We start from the raw sequence: 26,666 nt of genomic DNA, 5'->3' as shown, positions 1-26,666 counted from the left end.
TCCCAACTTCCAGAGTATCCGTCCAACGTCATCACACACTGATCACTGACCTGCGTGAAAGTGAACAACTCACATATTGGGTGTCACACACAAAAGTTACCTGAACTCAACATCACCGCTCCTTTCTTGACCGCCTGTCTGAAACTTGAAGGAATTTCGCTATTGCTTGTAGTCATCTCGAGTCAAATTCGCAGTTGTCTCACCACATGTATGACCGCTAGAGCCCTGGCCTGTCTCCATGCCCCGTGCGTGCCGCACGCCTCGCCGCTATTATCGCGTCGAGCCTCCGCTGTCCCGGTCGAGTCTCAAGGGCCGCGGACCCACACCACTCAACCCCCACTGCAGAGTACCATCGATCATCACCGACCGATGACGAGTTTCACGCTTCCATCAGACCACTGAGCTCCAGTCCGAATTGCTTGTCGCTCGCTTTTCCTGCTGAATAGGCTTCGACTCTTTGTCGACTTACGTCGTAGCCCCTCAATCCAGCTCCACCTTCAACATGACTCCATGGTAGATGATCAGTCCACCCTCGTGCGCCGTCGACTTCAAGCTTCGTGTGTACATCACCTTGAATCAACCCTGCGCCATAGTCTTGTCGAAGCCACACAAGCCCTCGGGGCATGCGCCACGTGTTTCCACGCCCAGAAGTCGGTCACCATCAGCATCATGCTCCTATGTCGCTGTCGCCGATCCCACCACCGTCTTCTGTACCAACCGACTCACGTCGACCCGTCAGACTATCTAGTCCGACCCAGCCGAACTCGTTCGACTGTACGACATGCTCCAGACTCCACAAGCCTTGTACGCACGTCACTGTCCACGCCACACACACGGTCCAAGCTATCTCAGCAAACTTGACCTGAAAAATTCTTCCATGCAAAGTTGACCCCACTGGATTCGTTGTGCACAATTTTTCTATCTTCTTTTGCTAGTAGCTTCTTCTTGCATGGCGTTGACCCTTCTTTTTTTTAAACAAATCTCTCCATAGCTTCTCTTGGCTTCCAATGCATCCGTTTCCTGCTGCTGCACGAGTTGATCACATGTACGGACTCCAAACAGCTGCACCTGACGCCTCTCCGCTACAACAACCTAGGCTTCAGCACGTAAGCTACCGCAGTCCGCGTACGCTGCCTGCCTGAGCTGCCCACCAGCGGCACGCTGCACCTCAGCCGCGACTAGGCCCATACTGCCCTGCTGCTTGCTCCGTCCACGCACGCAGCCATTGCACCGCAACTCGGTACGATTAAACCGATCTACCAACTACCGCCGCCGAACGCATCTTGCCAAGAGCTACCTCATCAGCCGTTTGCCTAAACCGCCGACACGCTTCGAAGTTCCCATCGATTTTCATGCCTCCCGTCGACTTCGATCTCTTTCTGAGTTTTGACGCTCGCGACTGATCGACTGTAGCGTAAATCCAACTGAGCTCCGATCGCTCCTGTAGCCGCCGGCCTTCATCGCTTTCCTCTGAATCAACTTTCACAGCCTCTTCGAACCTTGCTCATGATACCACTTGTTAGAATAAATCCGAGGCCACCGTCGATCATCCGAGGACCAAGCAATCATCACACGAGCACGACACCGAGATTTGTTAACGAGGTTCACCGATATGGCTACATCCCCGGGGCTTGACTATGGGCGCTCCTCCCCGTGACACCGTCACAATACCGCACCCGGTCGCCCTGGACACCGGCACATGCCGCCGGCTTCCCCTGCGTTCCGGTGCTATTATGTTGGCATAGGTTACATCGTGTGTCTACCCCCGCTATATATGAGAGGCCTAGGATACAGGTGTCTTACTAGGACACGACTCCACATCCTATGTAAACATATACCACTACAAGTCCAACTGTAACCTACCTTGTACACAATATTCGACACAACTCTAACAAGCAAAAGCGGTAACATAGCCAAACAACGGTTTGCTAGGAAGGGTGAAAAAGTTAGAGACTGACATGGCAATATGGGAGGCATGGTAAACAAGTGAAAGGTAACGCAGCATAGCGATAGAACGAAGCAACTAGCAAGCAAAGATAGAAGTGATATCGAGGGTAATGGTCATCTTGCCTGAGATCCCGCAAGGAAGAAGAATGAGTCCAAGAAGAAGACAAACGGATGTAGTCGAACGAATCCTCACAACTCCGGAACGAAACCGAAGCTCGAGAGAAGCAAGCCGGAAAGAAGCAAACAACATGGTAAACAACCATCACATAACCATGGCATGATGCACAATCAAGTATGATGCATGTCCGGTTTAATGAGGCATGGCATGGCAAAGTGCACAAACAATACTACAAATTAAGTGGAGCTCAATATGCAACGGGTTGCATATTGACGAGACACCACATTCGAGTTATTTAGTTAGCTCTTGTTTAGGTACACAACAATATTAAATGTTGTTAAACATGGCAAGAGGTGAAACATAAGTAAACTAACTATATAGGCAAGTTTAAATGAGGCCGGAAACAATAAACTACAATTCCGAAAAATCCTCATATCCATATTTTGAATTTGGTACTGTTTTGCCCTAAAATATATTTTATTGTTGTTAAACAGGAAAATAAAGTGCACCATGTTAATCTATGCATTTTTCCACCCCATTTACATATAAAGTTTATAAAATTCGGAGCTACGGTTAATTAGTTATGAAATAAAGCATTTTAGCATGGCATTTAAGCAAATTAATTCAAACAGCACATTTAAACATTTTAACATGGATGAAAGTAGCAGATTATGAAACTAGATGAAAAACTAAGCATTTTACATATATAAAGTTTTTACATATGATGCATGGTTAATTAGTTATTAGATGCATGAACACTAGGGTTTTTTCTGTAAAACTGCAGTCTCTGGAAATAAATAGCAAAAGCGTCCAGGTAAAAAACATCTACGGGCCGAAACTAAGATCTGGCCCAGGGCGCAACGGGGGGGGGGGGGGAGCTGCTCACATCGGGCCAGAGGCCGGATCTGGAGTTGGGCCGGTGAGGAGCTGGAGCAGGCTGGGCCTTGGGGCGCTGGAGGGGAGGTAGCCCAGGCGCGTGCTTGAGCGAGGCGCGGTCAACGGGGCGAGCGGCTGTGCTCTGCTCGTTGCAGAGGAAGAAGAGCTCGATGCAGGGGCTCGGCGGCAGCGGGACTTGCAGAAGGGCGGCGCGATGGACAGCGGCGACAGGCCAAGGCGAAGCAAGGGGGTCCAGGACGGCGGGATCCGGGCTTGGAGCGTTCAATCTGGCCGGATGCGTGTGGAACGAGGGCGGCAGGAGCTCGGAGAAGAACCTGCAGGCCATGGCGTGGTGTTGTCTGAAGAAAAAGACAACACATTCAGAGGGGAAACTAGGGAAAGGAAGAAGAGAGAGACGGAGATGGCAGGGCACGGCGACCTGTGGGGTCCGGTGGCGCGGCCAGGCAGGTCAACGAAGGCGCGCTGGAGGTGGAAACGAGCAGCGGCTCGATGCAGCAGAGATGCCTCACGACCTCTGCATACGAGCAGAACGAGTCGAGGGAGAAGATGGCCGACGCGGCAGGGACTCGCCGGTGACGGAGCCGCGAGTCTCGCCGGCAGGTGGAGCTCAGGGGAGGCGAGGGAAAAGCAGCGGCGACGTGGACGACCATGGTTGCTCCTGCGGGCTTCCTGGAGAAGACAGGGAGCAGGTGAGAGAGGGAACCAGAGGGAACGGGGAAGAAGGGAAGGGCATGGCGCTCATCTGCTGGTTTGGTCGGCCGGCGGCGGGGCTGTCGGGGTGGCCGTCGTGGAGCGGCAGCAGCGGGTGGAGGCCGAGAAGAATTTGGATCGGGGGCGCGAGCTCTGGATCGAGGAGGAGCAGTGGAGAGCGATGGTTGGCTGGTGGCTGAAATCGAGAAGGGGATCCCGAGGTCGATTTGGTGGAGTGGCGGCGGCGACGATGGGTGGATGGGACAGGAGGCCTAAAATTTAGGGTTAGGGGGCTATTTATAGGAAGGGGTTAGGTTTAGGGGCTAATCAGACCCTTCGATCGTAATCGGACGGACGAGAATAAAACAGGCTTGGGAAGTTCAAATAAGAAAACAGAGATGTTTTATAGATGTTTGGGGATGATCCGGACTCATCGGTCACGACAGCCCGGTTCGGGTTCGGAGTAGTTTTCGGACGCGCGCAAGACGGGGTCGGTGGTTGTGCAGAGAGGTTAGGTGGTTTGACAAGAGGGAAATGAAAACACGGTTAGTCTCGGAACGGTCAACGAATGCAACGGAGAGAAGCGAGGAGCGGCGACTACGAGCGGATGCAAGTTTTAAGAAAACAATGTCGATGCAATGCGTATGATGCTATGAGATGAGATGCATGACATGAACAAAATGCAAAACGAAAGACAAAACCCAACCACGGAGGAAATAACATATCACATAGCCGGAAATGACAAGAGTTGGAGTTACTATTATGGAAAGTTACATCCGGGGTGTTACACCCAGGATCTCCAGACGGCCATGTAAGCTCGCGCGTTCGAGCGCCGCGCGGTGGCCATCCAGCAGGCATCACCGTCCCGGGCCGCTGGGCCGCTACCCTGGCCAAAGGTTCCCGCGCAGGCTCGCCTGCTCAGGCTTCTGCGGCACCCCTCGCCGCGACCGCGGCGCGCCCGTTCCATCGGCTCACCTCGGCCGAGCTACTCGAGCGTCGCCGCCAAGGGTTGTGCTTCAACTGCGACGAGCCCTACACGCACGGCCACGTCTGCCCGCGACTCTTCTACCCGGAGGCTGCAGACTACATTGAGGAGGACGTCGTCGCCAGCCCAATTATCTTATCGTTATTAGGGTCGTTTGCTTAGGAGTCAAGAAACCCCCTCTATATAAGGAGATGAGACGTTTCAATCTAATCAAGCAAGAAGCAATCGTTATTTGCTCGGCTTCCCTTAGGGAGCCGGGAGACCTAACCCTAGCCGCCTCTTGCGCCGCCGCCGCTTCTCCCTCTCGCGCACGACGGCACCTTGCCGCCGACGACCGCGAGCTTCGCCACGTCCAGCCCCCTCCTTCCCCTACAACCTACGCCCCAGACCCGGTAGGGTCCTAGCTCCTACCATCAGACCTTTAAGCATGTGTATTTTAGACCTTCAGCATGCTGCCTCTTTTTATGTTGGGCAGTTGGTTAATTTATTCGTGCATTTGCTATATGTAAGCCGCCTAGATTCTGTTACATCATAACCAAATTTGCGTTCCTTCTGAGTGCTGCAGTTCTGGAGTCTGATGTACAGTATAGGATTTCGGAATACATGGAAATTCTCAAGGATATAAACAACCTGAAGATTCTATTTAGTTCGAGCAATTCTTAAGAAGGGTCTTCATTGTTGCAGGTAATTGCATATTTTATTTTGGCTTGATGTTTTTCTTACTCACAGGCACACCTTTGACTTTTGTTTTCTGTCTAGGCTCATGACCCATCAAAGTTGCCACATGTTTCTTGTGTCTTCAGTATGCCATTTTGGTTTGGCTGTCAAGAATCTTCAGCAAGCTCAATGGAAGTACCTTGTACATGTTTCTTCTGTCGAGAAGGTTACACCAGATCTAGCACGAATTTACTGCACTACCAAACATGTATTGGTCCTGGATTGTATATACAGTTCAGTTAACCTCTGTACTTTAGATTTCAAGCTGAGGGATAGTAGGAAAAGGCAAAGTGCCTAGGAATGCAGATTGGAAAAACAGCAGTGTCTTTTGTGGGCAATTGTTGTTTTTCAAATCTGATCGAGGAGATGTGAGAACGTCAGATATTGCGAGAAATTGTTAGTAATGGAATAGTTGGTTCATCTTAAGGGAATGTACCAGTGAAGAAAGGAATAATAATCTTACAGCTCACTAGAACATGAACAGGTGCAGCCCGCCTTCTCAAATTTTAAGAATATCTAGATGCCATATCTGAGAGAAATGAAACGGTTTTAGATATAGGATTGCATAAAAAGTTTAAGGATAAGAATGCATGAGTTGATGTACACATATTCAGACATTAGCTGACGGGAATGTGTAATAGCATGGCTTCCAAACTGAAAATAATTTAGGACAGTGGATATCGCTTGAAATACTAAGGGCATGTACAATGGAGGCAGCACCAACAGCCATCCACATAGATAAATTTGTATGAAGCTATTGGTGTATGCCACTATCACCCAACGGAAGCCACTCTATGTGATATCATCATGTTACTTTTTCCCTCTCACCTCTTTTCCAGCACATGAAACCTCCACTACATTTAAACAATACCAGCATCCATTTGAATCAATGATATCAACAAGCATACACACTGAAAAACAAGCATACACACTGAATCAAACAACTTGATTTCCAAACAAAAATCAAAAATCTTGATTTGCAAACAGTGTCAACAAGTGTGTCTTGTCCATGACACTACAAAATCCCATAGTAACAGAATAATCTTAAGATTTCCAAATAATCATAAAGGAAAGATTTGTTAAACACACATATCAAATTATTTGAAGTTCAGACTGAATTTGTTGCTGTATCCTTTGATTCTTCTCATTCCAAAAAAAGTCTCCCATCTTCTACACTTCCTGGCACATGAAACCCGTTTTTGCTAAACATATATATAGAAAACCTACATGAGAAATACATGTTAAGACAATCAGGCTGGATTCAACAGTGAAAAAATGATCACATAAAGAAACAGAATTATCACCATAGACAATAAAGTTGTTTACTGCTTGATAAACAATATAGCCTGAAGAAACAAAACTTGCACATGGCTACATCCTAAATATGTCGAAGCATTCGGCTTTTGTCTTAATTCAAATATTAGCACTGGTTAGATTTTATAAATGAGCAACTAGCAGTAGTACAAGGATCCTGCTGTAGAGCAACTACAGTTTTAAAAACTACGGGTGCTAACTGCTAAGTATCCAGTTTTCTTTGATCCTTTTGTACTACTGCGGGTGCTAACTACAGGTGCTAACTGCTAAGTATCCAGTTTTAAAATGAGCAACTAGCAGTAGTACAAGGATACTGAAAAATAGCATTTCAAAAACAATAGTGCAAATTTACATACCTTCTATTCATCCTTGAAAAGTTGATCCCCCAGTCTTGTGACAGCCCTCACATGCATCTCCTTTGCCCATGGCTCCATCCTTGTAGTGTCGGTATTCAGCATCTCTGTGAACTTGTCAAACAGCTTGGTTCTTTCCTCAGCTAACTTTGCCACTATCCTCTCCTTTGCTGCCTCATATGCAAGTCGGTTAGCTTCTACCTTCTGAGCAGATAGACGACTCTGCAATTCCATCGTCTCATCAGTTTGTGCCTTAGTGTCAGCTTGTGCTTTTAGAAAAGCCCCAATCTGTTCTTGCATGTTATTCATCTCAGTAGGGGCTTCCTTGTCTTTTCCTATAGCTTTCTTCGCCCTCTTGACACCCGGGGGACGCTGAGCATTCTCAGTTGGGACTGGTGGTGACCTTTTTGTTCCATCTCCTTCTGTGTATACATGAATCTTCCACTTTTGGCTTTCCTTCACAGCTTCCCACCAATGCACATACATGAACTGGTGTCCATTGCGGCTATGGTACAGGTCTAGAGCTTGTTGCATCAGTTGTTGATCACACCGGCCACTCGCATAGGTGTCTCTGATCTGGTTATAGCAGCCATTGAAAGAGGTTACCTTCTTTGTTGTTTTGTACCAATGGTTCTTCAGGTGCTTCACATCCCTCTTTCGGTCACTCTCAGTTGTGCTGTTGTATGCATCAGCAACCTCCTTCCAGTAGTATTCTCCCTTCTTTGCATTCCCATCGATAGGATTCACAGAGTTGCGCAACCAAGCACTCACCTGCACAAAGGAAGCATAAGGTTAGATTTGACTAAACAAAAGACAAGATGCATGTCCAGGAGTATAAAAATAGGAGAACCCGGCCTAAATAAATTCTTAGATAGAAAGACATGAGATATCTTTGATGTCTACCTAACAAGAGTAAGAGGATTTTGGGGACTTACCAATCTGATATCCTCATCTTTTGTATAATACAACCTGTGCCTATCTTCATCATCTGCTTCCACATCAATTGTAACTCGTTTTCGCTTGTTCGATGGAGTTGTGGTCCTGGGATCAGATGGTGATGGAAGAGAGTGGTGCTTGGCTGGTGGCGGCGGTGGCTGCGTGCAGAACATTGGATATTGGAAACCAAGTTGCTGCGGGGCTGGCAAGGTGAAGTTGGGGTGACTTTGGTCTTGAAGGAAGCTCATGAAACCATTAGGAGGACGATATTCCATTGGACCTGAAAGAAAAAAAAATTGTTTGTTATCATGATAATTAACATGCCCAGAACAAGCAAGTACAGAACACAAGTGGTATGCATCTAGAGTACACTTAAAGATGGTCTTAAAATTCTTGACAGCACATACAATTCAAAGATAGTCTTAAAACACACTGCTCTCTCTCTCTCTCACACACACACAAACACTCTATTTGATCCCAAAGACGTGATGGTTCTGCCACAATTTTGAAGCGTTGTTGTAGAAGTCCAAATGCACGTTCAACATCCTTTCTCGCACCTTCTTGTTTCTTGGCAAATAACTTATCCTTTTCAGTTTGAGGCAACCGGATGGTTTTCACAAAAACAGCCCACTCTGGATATATTCCATCTGCAAGATAATATCCCTTCTTGTATTGTCTCTCATTGACATAGTAGCCTACCATAGGAGCATTCCCTTGCAACGTTTCAGTGAACAATGGCGACTGATTGAGCACATTGATGTCATTGTTGGATCCTGGAACACCAAAGAAGGCATGCCATATCCATAGATCATGGGATGCTACAGCCTCAAGGATGATGGTAGGGACACCGTAGTCACCACGTGTAAACTGCCCCTTCCATCCAACCGGACAGTTTTTTCACTCCCAATGCATGCAGTCTATGCTTCCTAGCATACCAGGAAAACCACGTGCTTCGCCAATTTCCAGTAGACGTTGAATGTCTTCAACAGTTGGCCTTCGCAAATATTCTCCACCAAACTTGGCAATGACCCCCTTAGCAAATTTCTCAAGAGACTCGAGTGCCGTAGATGCACCAAGTCTTACATGGTCATCTGTTTTGTCGGCAGGAACACCATACGCCAACATATGCATGGCTGTCGTGCACTTCTGTAAAGGTGATAGACCTGGACGGCCCAGGGCATCTACCCTTTGAGTGAAGTAGGGAGACCACTCACCAAGAGATTGGACAATGCGTAGAAAGAGGGGTTTTCCCATGCGGAACCTTCTACGGAAGTAGTAATCAGGATAGGTAGGATTATCACAGAAGTAATCTGCTATGAGAAGTTCATTGTAAAATTCTCTCTTCCTGTCAATATATGTCCTAGGGGCTGACTGACACCTAGTACTTGGAGCTTCTAGTGTATGATGAATGTTTGTGGCTATTTGTGTAGCAAAGTTGTTGAGAGTATTCTGTTGGGCCAAGTAATCTTCTAGAGAGAAAATTTCTGTTGGGTCAACGGTATCATCTTCGAACTCATCGGAACTCAATTGTGACATACTGCAAGTTGAGCTACAATTTAAAAATCAAGTAATAAGAATTATGCACAGAACTACACATGGAGCTATAATATGGATGGCAAGAATAATATTCATGTGCAAATAGCATACACAGAACTACCAAAGAACAATAAAAAGATAGCAAAGTGTTCAAGTGTTCTCAATTCTTTATCCTACCAGACATTTCTCAAAAGAGATTAAAAAATTCACGGATATGGCTGCCTTCAGCAGACTAACACCACTCTTTCTTTATCAGTATATGAAGCTAACTCAAGAGACCAAATTGACCAACGAACATAGATGTTATAACAGTCAGAACTCTGTTCAAATTTTCTCAGTACCAAAACACCTTGATGGCAGCCATGTTTCCTGAATAAGGCTAGTACATCTAGCAAAAGGATTCAACATCTGCATCTAATATAGCCACTACTAGTACCAGCATCCCTGTGATTATGCTAGTCTAATAATATACCAACTCCTAGTACATCTAGTAAAAGAATGAAGCATCTGCACCTAGCCATTAGCAAACAAATACGAAGCTAGCATGTACAGATCTATCTCAGAATTGCAAAGCAGCATAATTTTCTGCAAGCAGCATAATTTTCTCTTCACAATCTATATAATTTACAGACCTGCAATCTGCAAGGAGCATAATGTACAGGGGAATCTATATTCACTGATGCAAAGAGCAAAGTACAAGTGCCAAGTAATCTATATAATTTCCTCCACATCTGCAAGCAGCATAATTTTCTCTTCACAATTGCAAAGAGCAAAGTACAAGACTGATCTGACATGTTCCTCTCAGGGCTAAGAAGAGAAAAGATGGGGATTTGGGGATTTCCACAAGCATGGTCGCCTGACTCAAATAGGTAGAACCTAAATCATACACAGGGGAGTCGATCTTGTTCTTGGAACGAATTTATTCACTGATGAATCACCATGAATCTCCATAATCCATCGAACCCTACCCTAGTTTACTGAACAAAAATCAATCTGGCCATGACAGGGACGAACCAGCCTCATACCTTGCTGCGAGAGTTGGAATCGACGATGTCGACGGCAGGTTGAGGGCGAGGATGCGCCGTCTTCTCCGCTCGTTCGCACGCCGGCCGCGCTTCCGCTCCCTGGTTCGCGCCGCGCCTCTGCTCCTTGGCTCGCGCCCTTCCTTCTCCCCTTCCCGCCCTTTCCTTCTCCTTTCGCGCCTTTCCCCTCTCTCGCTCGCGGGATTTTGTTGGGCGCGCGTGGTCCCGAATCGATTGGAGCGACAGACCTCCCACCGCGTCGCCCGAGCGGCCGCCTCGTTGCTTTCGTCAGGGAAGAACTCGGTTCTTCTGCCGGAGCCAGTTTCGCTCTGCAGGCCACGGTTTTGGTGTAGGTGGCACTCAGCAGGAGGATGTGGCACCTGGGGCGCCCGTCCAGCGTGGTCCATTGGCCATGCTCTAAGGGGTTGAGGCATGCCATCATTGACGATGTGTTGGTTCGCGAGAATAGACTCATTGGGATAGCTCCATGCAATGCTTTTCAAATATTTTTCTTTTACTTTCGCGGGCAATGCAAGCTTCCAAACATTCCGTCAAATAGGATTAGAACCACTGGACGTCGAAGGCATAACATGGGACATATTATCGAACTGATGTCTCCACTCAACGTGATAAGCAGATTTTATCGAGAAGGTTTATAACAGCGCCAAGCAATAAAAACATCAAAATAAGATTAGGAAGGTTCCTTGAAATTCTGGAAGCGTCAAAAACATCTAGAACGCCAAAATAGGAACATCTAGAACGCGAAAATACCAAAAGCAGGGCAGAAAGCCAGCCTGTGGCTCCCAGCGCGTCTTCCCCACACGAAAACCCTATAAAACCTTCCTCCCGTTCCTTATCCTTCCCCAGGCCTCTCGCCATTTCTCTCAATCCCGCAAAACCCACGCGAATCCACCAAGCTCCTTCCTTCAACTGGACTTCCTGCCCCTTCTAGGGTTTCGCCCCCCACCAACCCCTGCCCCCCGGGTTACTGCTCGTGCTCTCAGCCATGGCGACCACGGCCTTCCCCACCTCGACCCCCTTCTTCGTCCACCACGGCACCCGGCGCCCCTCCGTCAACCTCCGAACGACCGCGGTGGTGTACGGCCGTGGTGGGCGGCGGTGGCGGCCACTGCGCGTCGCCTGCGAGAAGGTGGTGGGGATCGACCTCGGGACCACCAACTCAGCGGTCGCGGCGATGGAGGGCGGCAAGCCCACCATCGTCACCAACGCCGAGGGCGCGCGGACCACGCCGTCGGTCGTGGCGTACACCAAGGCCGGGGACCGGCTGGTGGGACAGATCGCCAAGAGGCAGGCGGTGGTCAACCCGGAGAACACCTTCTTCTCCGTCAAGAGGTTCATCGGCCGAAAGATGAACGAGGTCGCCGAGGAGTCCAAGCAGGTTTCCTACCTCCTTGTCCGGGACGATAACGGCAACGTCAAGCTCGATTGCCCAGCAATTGGCAAGCAGTTCGCCGCGGAGGAGATCTCTGCACAGGTAAATAAATAATACTTCATATTCATGGACTTGGCTAGAACATTGTATGACAATGTGAATTCGTTCTTTGACCTGCAGTTCATCCAATAATACGTGGGTTATGTTAAATAAAATTGAAACCATTGGGTTTGTTTGGGAGAGGATTCTTTTGATTGTGATTTTGTGACTATCAACAACATATTGTATGATAAACTTACAATCAAAGTTCAAATTTAGACCTTACATTTTGTAACCGAAGGAGTATTTGTTACTCTACTTGCATCTAGTTGCATTCTACATTACTGTAAACAATTGCTATGGAAAACGTGAGTACAACCGAATTGATACCGTCCAGTGATGCAGATGCTTTATTATTTTGCAAATTGTTCAAGAAGTTCTATTAGAGATGAATAGCAGTGCATATGCTAATTCTTTTAGCTGTGTATCAGTCGTCAGTTCACTTTCCAGGTGTTACCTTTCTATCAGATTTGCGAGTGTTTCTGAACATCCTTTATTATCCAGGTCCTGAGAAAGCTGGTTGATGATGCGTCAAAGTTTTTAAATGACAAAGTCACCAAGGCAGTGATCACTGTTCCTGCTTATTTCAATGACTCCCAGAGGACAGCTACAAAAGATGCTGGCCGCATTGCAGGCCTGGATGTTCTCCGTATCATAAACGAGCCTACCGCGGCATCGTTGGCATATGGTTTTGAAAAAAAGAACAATGAAACAATTCTGGTTTTTGACCTGGGAGGAGGCACCTTTGATGTTTCAGGTATGTATCATGAATTTTGAGGTCTTATGTATGCCCATTGCAAGGAAAATTGACGCCCAGTAACTGCTGCAATCTGCATAGTTTCAGTAGTTAATAATCAAAGTAGCTACATATTTACTTATACTGATCATGCAGCACCATGAAAAATATGACTATAGATAAGTTTTCGGTGGTCAACTATTCGATGTATTCTGTGTTACTTCAGTTCACTGAAATGTGTCCAGATACGCAGGTTACATAATTTGTTACTCCCTTCGTTTGGAATTACTTGTCACAAAAATGGATAAAAATGGATGTATCTACAACTAAAATACATCTAGATACATTCATTTCTTGGACGAGTAATCCCGAACAGAGGGAGTACATTGCACTGGAAAAATGTAATCTTATGGCAAAATAAATGTTGTTCGACAATAAGTTCTTAAACATTCGTCTGTCTTATGGAAAATATATGTATATGCTCATGTAGTAGAAAATCTATATCTATATCTATATCTATATCTATATCTATACCCCTATATAGTGTGCGAATAACTTTGAAAGATGGTCGTTGGATGAAGCCAATCCGACGGTGCAGAGATGGCAAATCCGAGCACTAATGGCCGTTGGATATCATCTACATTCCACCAGATTCTGCCACATGTACAATCTAGAAGACTCCATGGTTGAACTTAAGCATAATGCACAAACCTTAAAACACAAGCACTTCTCCTTTGTTCTAGAATCTTCTGTATCATAATTGCCCAAACTTTTTTTTTCTAAATGAATTGCCATTATTTGTTTTTACTTTATGCTTTACAACACACAATTCCATGAATCTTAAAATAGATTAATTTTTTTATAAAACTAATTGATTTTGAATGAGATGAACTATAAGAATTAAACGAACATCTACATCATGCATATATGACTCAAAGGTTACATGCTATAGTGTGGTATTTATTCATAATTTGGTTGCCAAATCTCATGCGTGCAATGCACGTGTACCTAACTAGTCTATGTATAGGCCCTCATAAAGTACTAAGCAGGCACCAGCAAGTGCTATACTATACTAGTGGAAGCATGTTCTGTTACTTCTGCATGCTGGATTGGATGGAGTGTTAAGCAATGGAAACCTATTTTATCTAATTATTCTATTTTGATCCGTTCTTTTAAGACATCTGTCCTCTCTAGTCTTTGATAAGCAATGCAAGATTGTTCTTAATCAATTTCTACTCTTTTTGTTATCTGTATGACCATATGGTCCATAACCCCGCCCGCTTCTTATTATACCTACTACTATGCTTTCAGTTCTCGAAGTTGGTGATGGTGTTTTTGAGGTGCTGTCTACATCTGGTGATACTCACCTTGGTGGTGATGACTTTGACAAGGTATTCTTCATACGCCCATCTCTCTTGTGTGTGATTCCAAACTTATTTAGTCTGCTTCATCTTGTTTGCTGTTTGTTTGGTTAAAACATACCTCAATTTTGCATATGTAATCTGTGTTTGTAGTCTTGCCTGTATAATAGGAATGCAGAAGGGATGTACACTTCTATGTATCTGCATTAGGCAGTGAGGTCGTTACCAGTGAGGTCGTGTGTCTTTCAGTTACTAGAATCTGCATTAGGCAGTATGTATGTGCATTTTGACAGCCAAAGAGATGAAATAACATCCTTATCTCACGCTTACTGATAACCTTTGCCCTTGTTCCCAAAGAGTCTTCAGCACTTTTTTTATGGTTCTGCATGATTTATATGTTCTGACAAATAATTCTGTTGCCAGAGAATTGTTGATTGGCTGGCTGGAAGCTTCAAGAATGATGAGGGTATTGACCTGCTAAAAGACAAGCAAGCTCTCCAGCGTCTTACAGAAGCAGCTGAGAAGGCCAAGATGGAATTGTCATCGTTGACCCAAACAAATATCAGGTTGGTTGGCTCAGCCTCCCATTTTGGTGTCAAACATTGTGCTTTTTGCATCTCAGTTTCTAAACCTGTTATTGGTTTTTTCAGTTTACCTTTCATCACAGCTACTGCTGATGGGCCCAAGCATATTGAGACAACACTTACCAGGGGTAAATTTGAGGAGCTATGCTCGGATCTTCTTGACAGGTACAGTATCATGCCTCATGTTAATATTTGGATGAAAGCATACATGTCTGCATGAATGTCTTCACATGCTTTTAACAACTGTTTTTTTGAATATCTGGCGAGTGTTATGGCTGTATTTAGTTTAGCCAATTGTTGCTAGTATTTTTATTTTTTAACTGTCTTTCAGGCTGAGGACACCTGTCGACAATTCTCTTAGAGATGCGAAGTTGTCACTTAAAGAAATAGATGAGGTGATTCTTGTGGGTGGTTCCACAAGAATTCCAGCTGTTCAGGATCTTGTGAAGAAAATGACGGGAAAGGATCCCAATGTGACAGTCAATCCCGATGAGGTTGTTGCTCTTGGAGCAGCGGTGCAGGTGAGTTCATGAAAATCATTTCTTCATAGTCACCTAAGTTAGGAACCTGATGTTCCTATCCTATACCTCTTTATTAAAATGTAAGCAGATCCTGATGTTCCTATCCTATACCTCTTTATTAAAATGTAAGCAGATCCTGATGTTCCTATCCTATACCTCTTTATTAAAATGTAAGCAGATAATAATCTGTCTTGCAAATTTGGGCCGAACATATGGCCCCAGGCACAGCTCTCAAAGTGAAATTACCCAAAGAATATGGTAAACTGTTTGTTTGGCCTACTAGATAGTGTTGTTTCTATGTTGTGGCTTTTGGCTATAGCATCAGCACTGGATGATTATCTCTCGTATGTTTCTAGAATAGTAACATGCTAGATTGAACTGTCTGGTGTATCTCACATGCAAAATGTCAACAGGCAGGAGTATTGTCGGGCGATGTGAGCGATATTGTGCTTCTTGATGTTACGCCACTGTCTCTTGGTTTGGAGACACTGGGTGGGGTGATGACCAAGATTATCCCAAGGAACACAACCCTCCCTACCTCCAAGTCAGAGGTCTTTTCAACGGCTGCTGATGGACAGACTAGTGTGGAGATTAATGTTCTCCAAGGAGAAAGAGAGTTTGTTAGGGACAATAAATCCCTTGGTAGCTTCAGGCTTGATGGAATTCCTCCTGCTCCACGTGGTGTTCCCCAAATTGAAGTCAAGTTTGATATTGATGCCAATGGCATTCTGTCTGTTGCTGCGGTGGATAAGGGTACTGGGAAGAAGCAGGACATTACGATCACTGGAGCCAGCACACTGCCAAAGGATGAGGTGCTCAATATAACAAAAAACTTTTCAATTTGTATACTGTAAAACTTTGCTGATCCTTTGGAGTAACATGAATGAAAAACTATTCAGGTAGAGAAGATGGTGGAAGAAGCTGAAAAATTCGCGGCGGAGGACAAGGAGAAGAGGGACGCAATTGACACCAAGAACCAGGCAGAATCTGTGATCTACCAGACTGAGAAACAACTGAAGGAGCTCGGGGACAAGGTCCCAGGCGATGTCAAGGAGAAGGTGGAGGGGAAGCTCAAGGAACTCCAGGTCGCCGTTGCTGGTGGATCGACACAGACGATAAAGGATGCACTAGCTGCGTTGAACCAAGAAGTGATGCAGCTTGGTCAGTCCCTCTACCAGCAGCAGGGGTCAGGCCCTACCCCTGGAGCTGACGGCGCTGCTGACTCTACAGGCCCAGGCCCAGGCCCATCTGAGAAGACAGGCGATGGTGGTGACGTCATAGACGCTGATTTTACCGACAGCAATTGAATAGAACAGTAGGTTAGGACATGATGAACAAGTGAGTATGAATTTGTTCCACATGATTGCCTAGTAGTATACGGGGTGACCGCTTTCTTTGGATTGAGACCTTGTTTCCTGTCAGGGTGTTGGCCGAGTTTTTGATGTTGGAGGTTTGGAGAGTTCAGTTATCAGTTTGGATGGATAGATTGGCTTTTGCTTGTTGGTTACTCGACCCCTTGGCTTTGTACGGTTATGTATTGGATTTACTAACTCTCTAGAGAACTGGGTCATTTCCTGTTTGGAGCATGTGCCAAAAACTGGATTGTTATTTTGGGGAGCATTCTACTCCCTTCGTTTATAAATATAAGCCCATTTAGAGATTTCACTACGGACTACACACACATCGATAGAGTTACTAAGCTCCCACGAATTACCGGACTGTGGTGCATTGAGGCCTTTAGACGGCGCGTTGACCACGTTGGTCGGTGTTACAAAGCGAGATGGATCCCTCCAGGCAAAACGAGATGGATCCCGCCGGTGGACGCGACTAAAGCTTCCTCAGGCCACCATCGTGACCTCCCACAAACACTCACCAAACTGGCACACACTCCCAAGCGCCGCTCCTCGCAGACCACGGCGCAGCAGCGGCGGCGACCAATAGCCGGTGCGCCGGGCACCTCACCTCCGTGCGGTGTGACTGCTTCTTGGCGACGGCGGTCCACGCCGGTGCGGCCTCGTGGTGTGGTCCTCGGCCTCAAGGCGGCTACCCATGGCCAGAACACGCAGGAGAGGCGGGCTCGACATGGCGTCCAGCGTCTAGATCCGTGACCCGCCGTGGATGTTGGTCGCTGCCTCCTCCTCACCACCATAGGTCATCAACTGGCTGCTCCGGCTCTTTTCGGCCCCTCCTCCCCATGGGTACCTCAATTCTGACGACTGGAATAGAGGCAGGACAGGCAGCGAATCCGGTGTCGTCTTCTTCCTATCCATCTCACCGGGTTCGGTCTTCTTCGTTTCTCCTTTAATTTTTTGTTTGCCTTTTGCTGCTCTTGGCTCGGTTGCCTGGAGCACTTGTGTTGCCAGCCAACCTGCCATTGGGGTCAGGACTTCGTTCGGTTTTGCTCGGCGGCGTTGGCGGTGGCGATTTCCTTCGGTTCCGCTGGGCCCTTGTATTTACTGGCCGCTAGATGGGAACACGCTCTGCAGTCAGGCTCCTACGACACAACCACCGCCACCGCATGTACTCGACGTCGCGTTCGTCGCTGAAGCTCCCAAACAGCTCACCTCCTGGCAGCAAGGTACGCCCTCACCTCATTCCTCCCCTATCTCCTTTCTCCTCCCCCAACAGAAGTTCCTGCCGTTAGTTGCTCCGGCGACAAGGAAGCTCGAGCAGGTAACATTGCGCCCACCTCATTCAGATTTGATTTTGCAATAGTACAAAATTCATACCTGCCGTATCACCAATATGAGTACTCCAGGAAAATGTGTGTGGGAATGGAATTAGATTATGTGCTTCTAAAGTTAATGTCATGTAGATCAAGTTTGTCCTTTGTAGAATCACATGCAAATTTCGTACATTGATCTGCAATGGGAAATGCACAAGCTTCTTCATTCCAAATCAGCATTGTTTTAAGTTATTACAAGGTTAGGAATCAGATTATGTACTGATAATCATTTTATTTCAAGCCAAACTGTAATTGTTAGATGGTCGTGTCTATTATTTCCTATAGACAACCCTTTTTGAGTTCCTATGGATTTATCAGGGTTCAAAATAGTCAATCATACAAGCTAGCAGCAGGAAAAATTTGTCCCAACTATTAACCTACAAGATTTAGCGATGCATGCTATATGTAGCAATTTGGCCCCAAAAACCTGAACACCATACCACACAAATCAGAATACTTAGCAAAGCATGCATTCATGTGCCCAAGCATGATGTTGCAGTAATAATACACCTAGATTGAGTAATGTCCTCTTGCTTTTTCAGGAATCAGTTAAAATATGCAAGTATGTGCACTCAGTTTGTTCAAGGCTCTTGGTCATAAGTTGGTCAGGAGATGAAAGAATACGGCTAAACTTCATATATAAGTGAATTTTTATCCAGAATTGAATTTTCTCCGAAACTACACTAAACTGCATTGAGATTATTCAAAAATGTTAATTAAATGTTAACTGGGTAACTTTGTGATAATCTACACCGTAGCAGTTTAAGCAGCGCAGCAAGGCGCGCGTATGCTTCTAGACATTTTTGAGAATTGATGTGTTGTCAAAGCTAGGTCATGCTATCTCATACCGAGCACAGAAATACTTTGTGTTTGATAACCACTTTGTGGCTAAGGATAATCGTGCGGGAATTTTTTTACGGATCAGCAAAATGACGATGTACTTATAGTGGCGAGGCAAGCGTAGAAAAACTCCTTGGATACAATTGAATCCTTTGCTACCATTGTTTCAAGACTATTAGCCCGGGACCCCCTACCCGAGATTTGCCGGCTTTGACTCGGATCTGCCGGCTTTGACTCTATCAATGAGTGTCACACACTTCCTTGGAAGCGTCTCGGTGGAACCCCAATCCCCTTTCGCGGTCGGCATTGGTGATTTCAGCGCTTCGGTCTTTGTGCAATCCACTCGGGTTGGTCTTTGTGGCGTCACCTTCATTGCTCGGTTTCTCCTCTCCTTCGGTTCCTGCTGTCCACTAGCCGTTCCTTGACGTTGATCTAATTTGGCCCCATGTTTTGGTCGTGCTTTCGGAGTATCCTACTTTGGATGTGACACGACATTTTGTGCTTTGCGTTCTATGAGATTGGGCTAGGCGTGTTTAGTTTGCCATGTGTTGGAGGGATAAGCACCCTTTCTTCTACTCCAACCCACACTTAGTGGGGTGCCTCCTTCTCTTTATGTTTGTTTAGTTTGCCGTGTGTTGGAGGGATAAGCACCCTTTCTTCTGCTCCAACCCACACTTAGTGTGGTGCTTCTTCTCTTTATGTTTGTCCTCTTCTGTCTATCAATGACATTGCTTATTCGCAAGAAAAAAAAAGTTGCTCACAGATGAAGACGTTTTCCTGTGTTTCACTTGTAATTGATGCATACACGAAGCTTTTGGATGTCCATCGGAGAGAAAGAAACGAAGTAGTACATCTCAAATTTGCTGACGGGCGCGGCAAAGCGCGCCTCCGTCAAGCTAGTGCCTATTATGCCGCCCTACTTACGGCTCCATCTCATCTTGTCGATGCGTACGTCGCGTCTTTGGACTCGTCGGCAGCGTCTAAGCTGTCAACCGCGGCAACCTTGGCCGGACCAAACCAACCCAGTCCAGTCACAACCGGAACAAGTGCCTTCTTCGGCACAGCCGCGCGGATCCCGCAGCCACCGTCGCTGTCATAGGCGGCCTTGACGCTGTCCCGAGCACCCTTTGCCGCCTTATCGCCTTGCTCCTTGTTGTGCCGCGGCTGCTCTTTGGAATCGCTGAGCAGAAGGTCCCTGGGAGGCAGGAAGCACTCCGTGGACAGCCCCGCAATGTTGAACTCCACCTCCTCGATGCTCCACGTCTCCTCCATGCACGTGCACGGTCTCTTCCTGCGCGCGTCGGCGTCGACGTCGTCTACTGCTCCGGCGGCCCTCGTGAACGGGGACACCGAGACGATGGTGCGGCCGGCGTGCGCGATGTTGATGCCGTCGAGGGGGCGGTAGTCGCCGATGGTGGACGCCATGGCGGTCTCCCAGTACATGCTCGCGGAAGCGGCCTTGCCCTCGCCACCTGCGTCGGCCGGCCTGGGGATGCGCAACAGGTGGCTGTCCTCGAGACGGACGAGCAGCCCCGTCCTCTGGCTGAAGTATCCCCATAGCGCGTGCCGGATCACCTCCACGTCGGCGCTGCTGCGGGCGTGCAGAGCGGAGGGTTCCGCGTCGACGCGGAGCACGAAGCAGTCCTCGCCGTCGACTGCTTCCTCGCCGGCAGACGCGGCGCTGGAGAAGAGATCCGCCGTGGATTTGGGGTCCAAACCCTGAACGCATCTGCGGATCAGTCGCGGGGGCCCCCGGGAGGCGTGGGCCTGCTGCTGCCACGGCGTCTGGCGCCAGGCAACCTTGCCGTCGCTGCCGGCGCTCATCTTGGTGCCACCGGCCATGACCATCTCCACGCACCAGAGCTCCGGCTTCTTCTGCCACACCACAAATCCTCCGTGCACCTCGCCCATTCCCTTCTTTGTTGCCTTGCTGCTCTTGGATGTAGTGCTGCTCATCCGCACCTTCCCCATGGCGAACATGCTAGTCGCCGCGCTCAGCGCCGCCTCGCCGCCGGCCGCCGCCACGTACTGCTCCACTATATACCTCGCCTTGGATAGCTCCTGAAAACACAAGGACCGTTCATTAGCCGTAAAAATCACAAATATATCCCCACTGGCTGAATGCTGATCCAGTCGGTGGTAAAATGAAATCCAAGCACGGGACTTACCAGGGGTTCCTCCTTGCTGTCACGTCCGCCCATGGGCCTCCTGGGCTGCACGGGCTGAGGCACCAGCGGCGCGCCCATCACGCCGAGCATGACCTGCACGCCGTCACGATGATGCATATGGTGGTGATCGATGTGCATGTGCGACCGCATCCACGCCTTGACCGTGCGGCGTCGGCGCCGGCGGGCCGGCACCTCCTGGTGGAGCTCGGGGACCGGCACCTCGAGCACGGTGTCGAGGCCGTCCTCCCGGTCTAGGTTGGGGCACACCTTCCTCATGGTCAATGCTCCTCGCCTCGATAGCTAGCTAGCTAGCGCTCGACGTTAAACCGTATGTTTCGGCCGAGAAGAAGGTGGTGGTGAGGTGAGTGCGCTCAATTTCTGTCCCGTCCAATATATGGATGGATCGTGGATATGTGGCTGCACGTTCTGCGCTACCTTCGCTTCACCCCACCCCACCATGTTCTTCATGCTATTATACTCGTAACAAATATACGGCGAATCCCATTGTTTATATTTATATTATACGGGATCGAATATATGTCTTGTTCTGGCGATGAACGGCGCGGTGAATGATTTTGATTTGCGTCGTCTCTCTGTACCTACCTGGGGCAGATTGTAGGGCACTCGAGGGACATCTGATTTGACAGGTCCATGGGTTGGATGGATGCCCTCCAAGGCGTGAATGGATCCGCGAATTGGCATACGTGTACACCGACATCATTAGATTCCCCAAATTAGTTATGCGGCAACCATTTCTAAAATTAATGCGTACGTACTGATTGTGATCTTCGCTACTGTAGCTAGCTTCCCCAAAAAGAAATGATAAAGAGATCGCGCGCAATCTCCAGAGAGTTGGAAACTGTAGTGTTTCTGTTACAACCTGAGTTTACATAGAGTGGGAGAGAGACTCCCGAGAGTTAGGCACGCAGGCCATGCCGGAGTAAGCTCAGATCCTACAATCTAGGATCGGTACACCGAGACAATGCAACATTACATAATGTACAGAATATACAACTCAACACCCCCCCCTCCGCCGGAACTCCATTGGGAAGGATGTTCAGGCTGGATCGAAACTCAGTGAAGACTGGCGAGGGCAGTCCCTTGGTGAAGATGTCGGCATACTGCGAACTGGATGGCACATGTAAGACTCGAACTTCGCCAAGTGCCACACGATCCCGAACAAAATGCAAGTCAATCTCAATATGCTTGGTTCGTTGATGCTGGACCGGATTGCTTGCAAGGTAGGAGGCACTGATGTTGTCGCAATACACCACGGTGCACGTTTGGGTGGTACCCTGAGCTCATGAAGAAGTTGCCGCAACCAACAAGCTTCAGCCACACAGTTTGCAACACCTCGATATTCAGCCTCGGCACTGGATCGTGAGATGGTGGGTTGGCGCTTGGAGGACCAGGAGATGAGGTTGGCTCCAAGGAACACACAAAAACCAGAGGTCGACCTACGTGTGTCCGGACACCCGGCCCAATCGGCATCGATGTAAGCAATGAGGTCAGTGGAGGGTGACCGAAAAAGCTGGAGGCCGTAGTGTGATGTACCCTGGAGGTATCGGAGGATGTGCTTCACAAGCTGCCAATGGATATCGCGTGGAGCATGCATGAATAGACAGGCTTGTTGGACCGCATATGTAATATCCGGGCGGGTTAGGGTGAGGTATTGTAGAGCTTCGGTGATACTACGGTAGTGAGTGGGGTTAGAGAGCAAGGCACCATCATTAGAAGACAGTTTGGAGCTGATGTCGACCGGTGTGGATACGGGTTTGCATGTAAGCATAGATGCGCGCTCAAGAAGCTCGAGAGTGTACTGCTGCTGGCATAGGAAGAGGCCGGACTGGTTGGAGGTGACATTGATGCCCAAGAAATGGTGTAAGGCACCAAGGTCAGTCATGGCAAACTCGCGCTTAAGAGAGGAGATGATGTGGGTGAGTGTGTGGGGTGAGCTTGCGGTGAGAATGATATCATCCACATAAACGAGAAGATAGGCAAGGGAGTTACCATGATGTAGGATGAACAGGGACGTGTCACTCTTGGATGCCCGAAACCCAAGAGATAAAAGAAATGCTTGAAAGCGCAAGAACCACGTCCGAGGGGCTTGTTTGAGACCATATAGTGACTTGTTGAGAAGGCACACATGATCCGGCTTGGAGGAGTCCACAAAACCGGCCGGTTGCGAGCAATACACTGTTTCATTGAGCTCACCATGAAGAAATGCACTCTTGACGTCAAGTTGATGAATGGGCCATGAATGACTGGTGGCAAGACTCAATACCACCCGAATGGTTGCTGGCTTGACCACTGGACTGAACGTCTCATCGTAGTCCACACCTTCTTGTTGTGAGAAGCCACGGACGACCCACCGAGCCTTGTACCGTGTCGGAGACCCATCTGTGTTGAATTTGTGCCTGAAGATCCACTTGCCCGTAACCACATTCGCACTTGCAGGCTTAGGCACCAAAGACCAAGTGAAGTTGTTCATTAATGCATTATACTCATCTAACATTGCTTGACGCCAATGGGGATCCTTAAGGGCTGATTTATACGTGGGAGGAATAGGTGAGATGGTGGAGGAGGCGTCGGCAAGAAAGAGTCGTTTTGGCATTAAGTAGCCTGTTTTAGCGCGTGTGGTCATTTTGTGTGAGTTCTCGGGTGGCTGTACCGGTACCGCATGGGGTGGAAGAGGTGGTGTGGGCGTGCGAGGCGGGGAAGGATCCGAGGCAGATTCAGTGGACCCGGGCAATTCAGCGGGCGCTGGATTGGGCGAGGAGCACGAGACGGATTCGGTGGGACCAGGCGAGGGGGGCGCACGGGTGGGCGTGTGATCCAAGAGGGAATCAGCAGGGCCTGGCAAATCGGGCGCAGGGGAAGGCGTGCAGTGCGAGGAGGATGCGGCGGGCCCGGGCGAGCCAGGCGCACTGGCGGGCGCGTGATCCGAAGTGGATCCGCGCGTGGGGGGCGCAACGGCAGGTGTGGGGCGGCCGGTGCGGGGTGGAGTGGGCGACGTGGTGGGGAGGGTTGGCGGGGCGCAGAATCTGGTGAAGGGCGGGGCCCAGGCGTGGTAGGTGGTGGCGATCCCGATGGGAGGATGGGGTGTGGCTGGTTTGGTGCATGGGGATTGTTTGTGGACGTGGAGGGTGTGTGGTCTGGTGTGGGGCTGTAGGGAAAAATGGTTTCGTCGAAAATAACGTGGCGAGAGACGATCACACGGCGTGTGGCTAGGTCAAAGCACCTGTACCCCTTGTGTTCGAGGGCATAGCCCAGAAAGATGCAGCGGGAGGAGCGTGGGGTTAGTTTGTTGGCCATTGTGGCATATTGGTTGGGAAAACAGAGGCAACCGAAGACACGAAGGTGGTCATAGGTGGGTGGAACGCCGTAGAGAAGAAGATGTGGTGTGTGTGGCGCAATGGTACGAGATGGACGCCGATTTAGAAGGTAGGTGGCGGTGTGAAGGGCTTCAACCCAAAATGGTGGCGTGAGGTTCGCTTGAAGAAGAAGCGTGCGCATGATATCGTTGGTGGTACGAATCATGCGTTCGGCTTTGCCATTTTGTGGTGAGGTATGTGGGCACGAGAAGCGATAGGCAATGCCGTTGGAGGAGAAGAAGGTGCGTAGGGACGAATTGATGAATTCACCGCCTTGTCACATTGCATGCTCTTGATGATCACGTGGAATTGTGTGTGCACAAACGTAAAAAAGCGTTGAAGCACAGTGAAGGTTTCAGATTTGTTGCGAAGAGGAAATGTCCACGAGTAATGCATAAAATCATCAAGCACGACAAGATAATATTGGAACCCAGAAAAGCTAACAACGGGTGATGTCCACAAGTCACAATGTATTAAATCAAAAGGAGCATATGTTTTACTAAAGGAGGATGGAAAAGGTAAACGGGGTTGGCGCCCAAGTTGGCACGCATTACATGGGGTGTGGGGAGCCTTATTACAATCATTAAGAAAGTGTTTGGCGAGTGAAGAAAAGGTGTGTGCTCCGGGATGCTCAAGACGGCGATGCCACAAGTCCGAGGTGGTGGTGACGAGGAGAGCGGACGCCGGCGCCGGTTTATTGCCAACAAAGGGGTGGAGATCGCCGTGGCTATCGGAGATCATGAGAACTCGTCGAGTGCGAAGATCCTTCACAAGAAAAACACACGAGTAAAATTCAATAGAGCAAGCATTATCTTTACTGAATTTACGGACGGATATGAGGTTAGGAACGACATTGGGGGAGACAAGAATGTCAGTGAGGCGAAAATCATGAGGGGAGAGGGTGGTAGAGCCCGTGGCAGTGACAGGAAGAGAATGCCCATTACCAACAACAATGCTAGAGGGTAAATGCGAAAATGAAGAACTTGACGAGGTCAGATTACCTTGGGTGCCTGTCACGTGCGAAGGCGCGCCACTGTCGAGGTACCACTCGGGGGCCGGGGGCGTGGCATAGCCGCCGTTGTTGAATGCGGCGTTGAGCATGGCGAGATGGTCCCATGACGGCTGCGGTGGCTGATAGTACGGAGTAGACGACACCGGAGATGGCGTGAAGGCGTGGTACGCCTGAGCATGGGCGCCGGGGCGGGGTCCAAGAACACCGGCGGCGTTCGGCGGGATCCAACCAGAGCGTGGCGACGGGAGCGCCATCTCGTAGGGGGCGAAGTACCCCGTGAAGGGGGAGAAGGGTCACCGCGTCCAGAGTGGTCACCGCGTCCTCGACCGCGCCCGCGTCCACGGTCACCGCCGTCACCAGAGCGGTCACCGCGCCCGCGGCCAGAGGAGGGGGCCGACGGATGGGTGGCGTCCGGGGTGCGATCAGAGGGGCGATCGCCGTTGCCGCGACCACCAGAGGGGCCGGCCAAGGAGCCAGCGCCTGAAGAGCTGCCGCCCGCCATGGCGAACGCAGAGGCGCCTTCCTCAGCCGCGCGCTGCGCCTGCGACTCCTCTGCGAGAACAACGCGGGAGAGCACGGTGTCGAAGGGGAGGCCCTGGTCACCGAGGACGACGCAGATGGTGTCGAGCCGCTTGTCGAGGCCATGAAGAAATTGGGTGGTGAGATCCAGCTCGGTAACGGCACGATCAATGTCGGCGAGAGCGTCGGTGAGGAGCTTCAGAAGGCGTGCGTACTCGGACACAGAGAGATCACCCGGTTTGAGGTTTCGGTATTGGCGATTGAGGATCATGAAGCGAGCATCGCGATTGGCGAGAAAGAAGTCTTTGATCTTGTGCCATAGGGCGTAGGTGGTGGTGGCGCCGACCACATGGTCGCACATGGTGTCCGAGAGGGTGGCATAGATCCACAGGACGATGTGGGCGTCGAGCTCAAGATAGTGCGCCGGAGCATTGGGAGGAGAGGGAGCCCGGCGACGTGGCGGAGCTCGTGGCGGCGGAGGAGGAGGAGAGATCGTCCGCAGCCATGGGGAAACCCTAGCGACTGATACCAAGTTGGAAACTGTATTATGATTTCCTTGAGTGTTTCTGTTACGATCAGAGTTTACATAGAGAGGGAGAGAGAGTCCGGAGAGTTAGGCACGCAGGCCATGTGGGAGTAAGCTCAGATCCTACGATCTAGGATCGGTACACTGAGACATAATGTACAAAATATACAACTCAACACAGAGGACAAAAAGTGTGATGCAATGTAATCTGGTCCAGTGATCCTCTCTGGTTCTAAATTTTCTGTGGCCAATTCAATCATCTGTCGCCATTCGTGCAAAAGTTGTGTGTGTCC

The 26,666-nt window shown here is 48.8% G+C and overlaps 4 protein-coding genes across 4 annotated transcripts in view; 2 read left to right on the top strand and 2 right to left on the bottom strand.

Moving 5' to 3' along the window:
• The window catches only part of LOC123117797 (uncharacterized), a 41,808-nt gene extending 36,028 nt beyond the window's left edge, over nt 1–5,780 (top strand). Inside the window, exons 5-6 of the mRNA XM_044538475.1 lie at nt 5,203–5,321; nt 5,397–5,780. Of these exons, the coding sequence (XP_044394410.1) occupies nt 5,203–5,300 (98 nt within the window). The 3' untranslated portion in view covers nt 5,301–5,321; nt 5,397–5,780. The remainder of the gene's footprint in view (nt 1–5,202; nt 5,322–5,396) is intronic.
• A 486-nt stretch (nt 5,781–6,266) lies between these two features.
• LOC123117787 (glutathione S-transferase T3) lies at nt 6,267–10,814 on the bottom strand. Its single transcript, XM_044538467.1, has 4 exons — nt 10,519–10,814; nt 7,957–8,237; nt 7,025–7,792; nt 6,267–6,577 (listed from the first exon to the last, which is right to left on the bottom strand). Exons 2-3 carry the CDS (start codon nt 8,230–8,232, stop codon nt 7,028–7,030), a joined length of 1,041 nt encoding a protein of 346 aa, XP_044394402.1. The 5' UTR covers nt 8,233–8,237; nt 10,519–10,814; the 3' UTR covers nt 6,267–6,577; nt 7,025–7,027.
• Nucleotides 10,815–11,374: 560 nt separating this feature from the next.
• LOC123117764 (stromal 70 kDa heat shock-related protein, chloroplastic) lies at nt 11,375–16,874 on the top strand. The gene is made up of 8 exons (XM_044538452.1): nt 11,375–12,010; nt 12,512–12,764; nt 14,055–14,134; nt 14,528–14,670; nt 14,755–14,853; nt 15,020–15,209; nt 15,623–16,021; nt 16,109–16,874. The coding sequence occupies exons 1-8, from the start codon at nt 11,522–11,524 to the stop codon at nt 16,514–16,516; spliced, it is 2,061 nt and encodes a 686-aa protein (XP_044394387.1). The 5' UTR covers nt 11,375–11,521; the 3' UTR covers nt 16,517–16,874.
• Nucleotides 16,875–19,536: 2,662 nt separating this feature from the next.
• Nucleotides 19,537–21,372, bottom strand: LOC123117775 (uncharacterized). The gene is made up of 2 exons (XM_044538459.1): nt 20,943–21,372; nt 19,537–20,835 (listed from the first exon to the last, which is right to left on the bottom strand). The coding sequence occupies exons 1-2, from the start codon at nt 21,216–21,218 to the stop codon at nt 19,708–19,710; spliced, it is 1,404 nt and encodes a 467-aa protein (XP_044394394.1). The 5' UTR covers nt 21,219–21,372; the 3' UTR covers nt 19,537–19,707.
• Between the last annotated feature and the right edge of the window lie 5,294 nt (nt 21,373–26,666).

This window comes from Triticum aestivum, chromosome 1B, assembly GCF_018294505.1.
Source record: "Triticum aestivum cultivar Chinese Spring chromosome 1B, IWGSC CS RefSeq v2.1, whole genome shotgun sequence".
In the NCBI taxonomy this organism is placed as follows: Eukaryota; Viridiplantae; Streptophyta; class Magnoliopsida; order Poales; family Poaceae; genus Triticum; species Triticum aestivum.
This window is presented reverse-complemented; position numbering and strand designations above follow the sequence as displayed.

Bases quoted from the DNA above. Each gene is read 5' to 3' on its own strand.
- LOC123117787 (XM_044538467.1), bottom strand. From the start codon at position 8,232: ATGGAATATCGTCCTCCTAATGGTTTCATGAGCTTCCTTCAAGACCAA. The intron at 7,793-7,956 runs GTAAGTCCCCAA...TCCTTTGTGCAG, and splicing joins AAGATGAGGATATCAGATTG to GTGAGTGCTTGGTTGCGCAA.
- LOC123117764 (XM_044538452.1), top strand. From the start codon at position 11,522: ATGGCGACCACGGCCTTCCCCACCTCGACCCCCTTCTTCGTCCACCAC. The intron at 14,135-14,527 runs GTATTCTTCATA...TTCTGTTGCCAG, and splicing joins GTGGTGATGACTTTGACAAG to AGAATTGTTGATTGGCTGGC. The intron at 14,671-14,754 runs GTTGGTTGGCTC...TGGTTTTTTCAG, and splicing joins TTGACCCAAACAAATATCAG to TTTACCTTTCATCACAGCTA.
- LOC123117775 (XM_044538459.1), bottom strand. From the start codon at position 21,218: ATGAGGAAGGTGTGCCCCAACCTAGACCGGGAGGACGGCCTCGACACC. The intron at 20,836-20,942 runs GTAAGTCCCGTG...TTGTGTTTTCAG, and splicing joins ACAGCAAGGAGGAACCCCTG to GAGCTATCCAAGGCGAGGTA.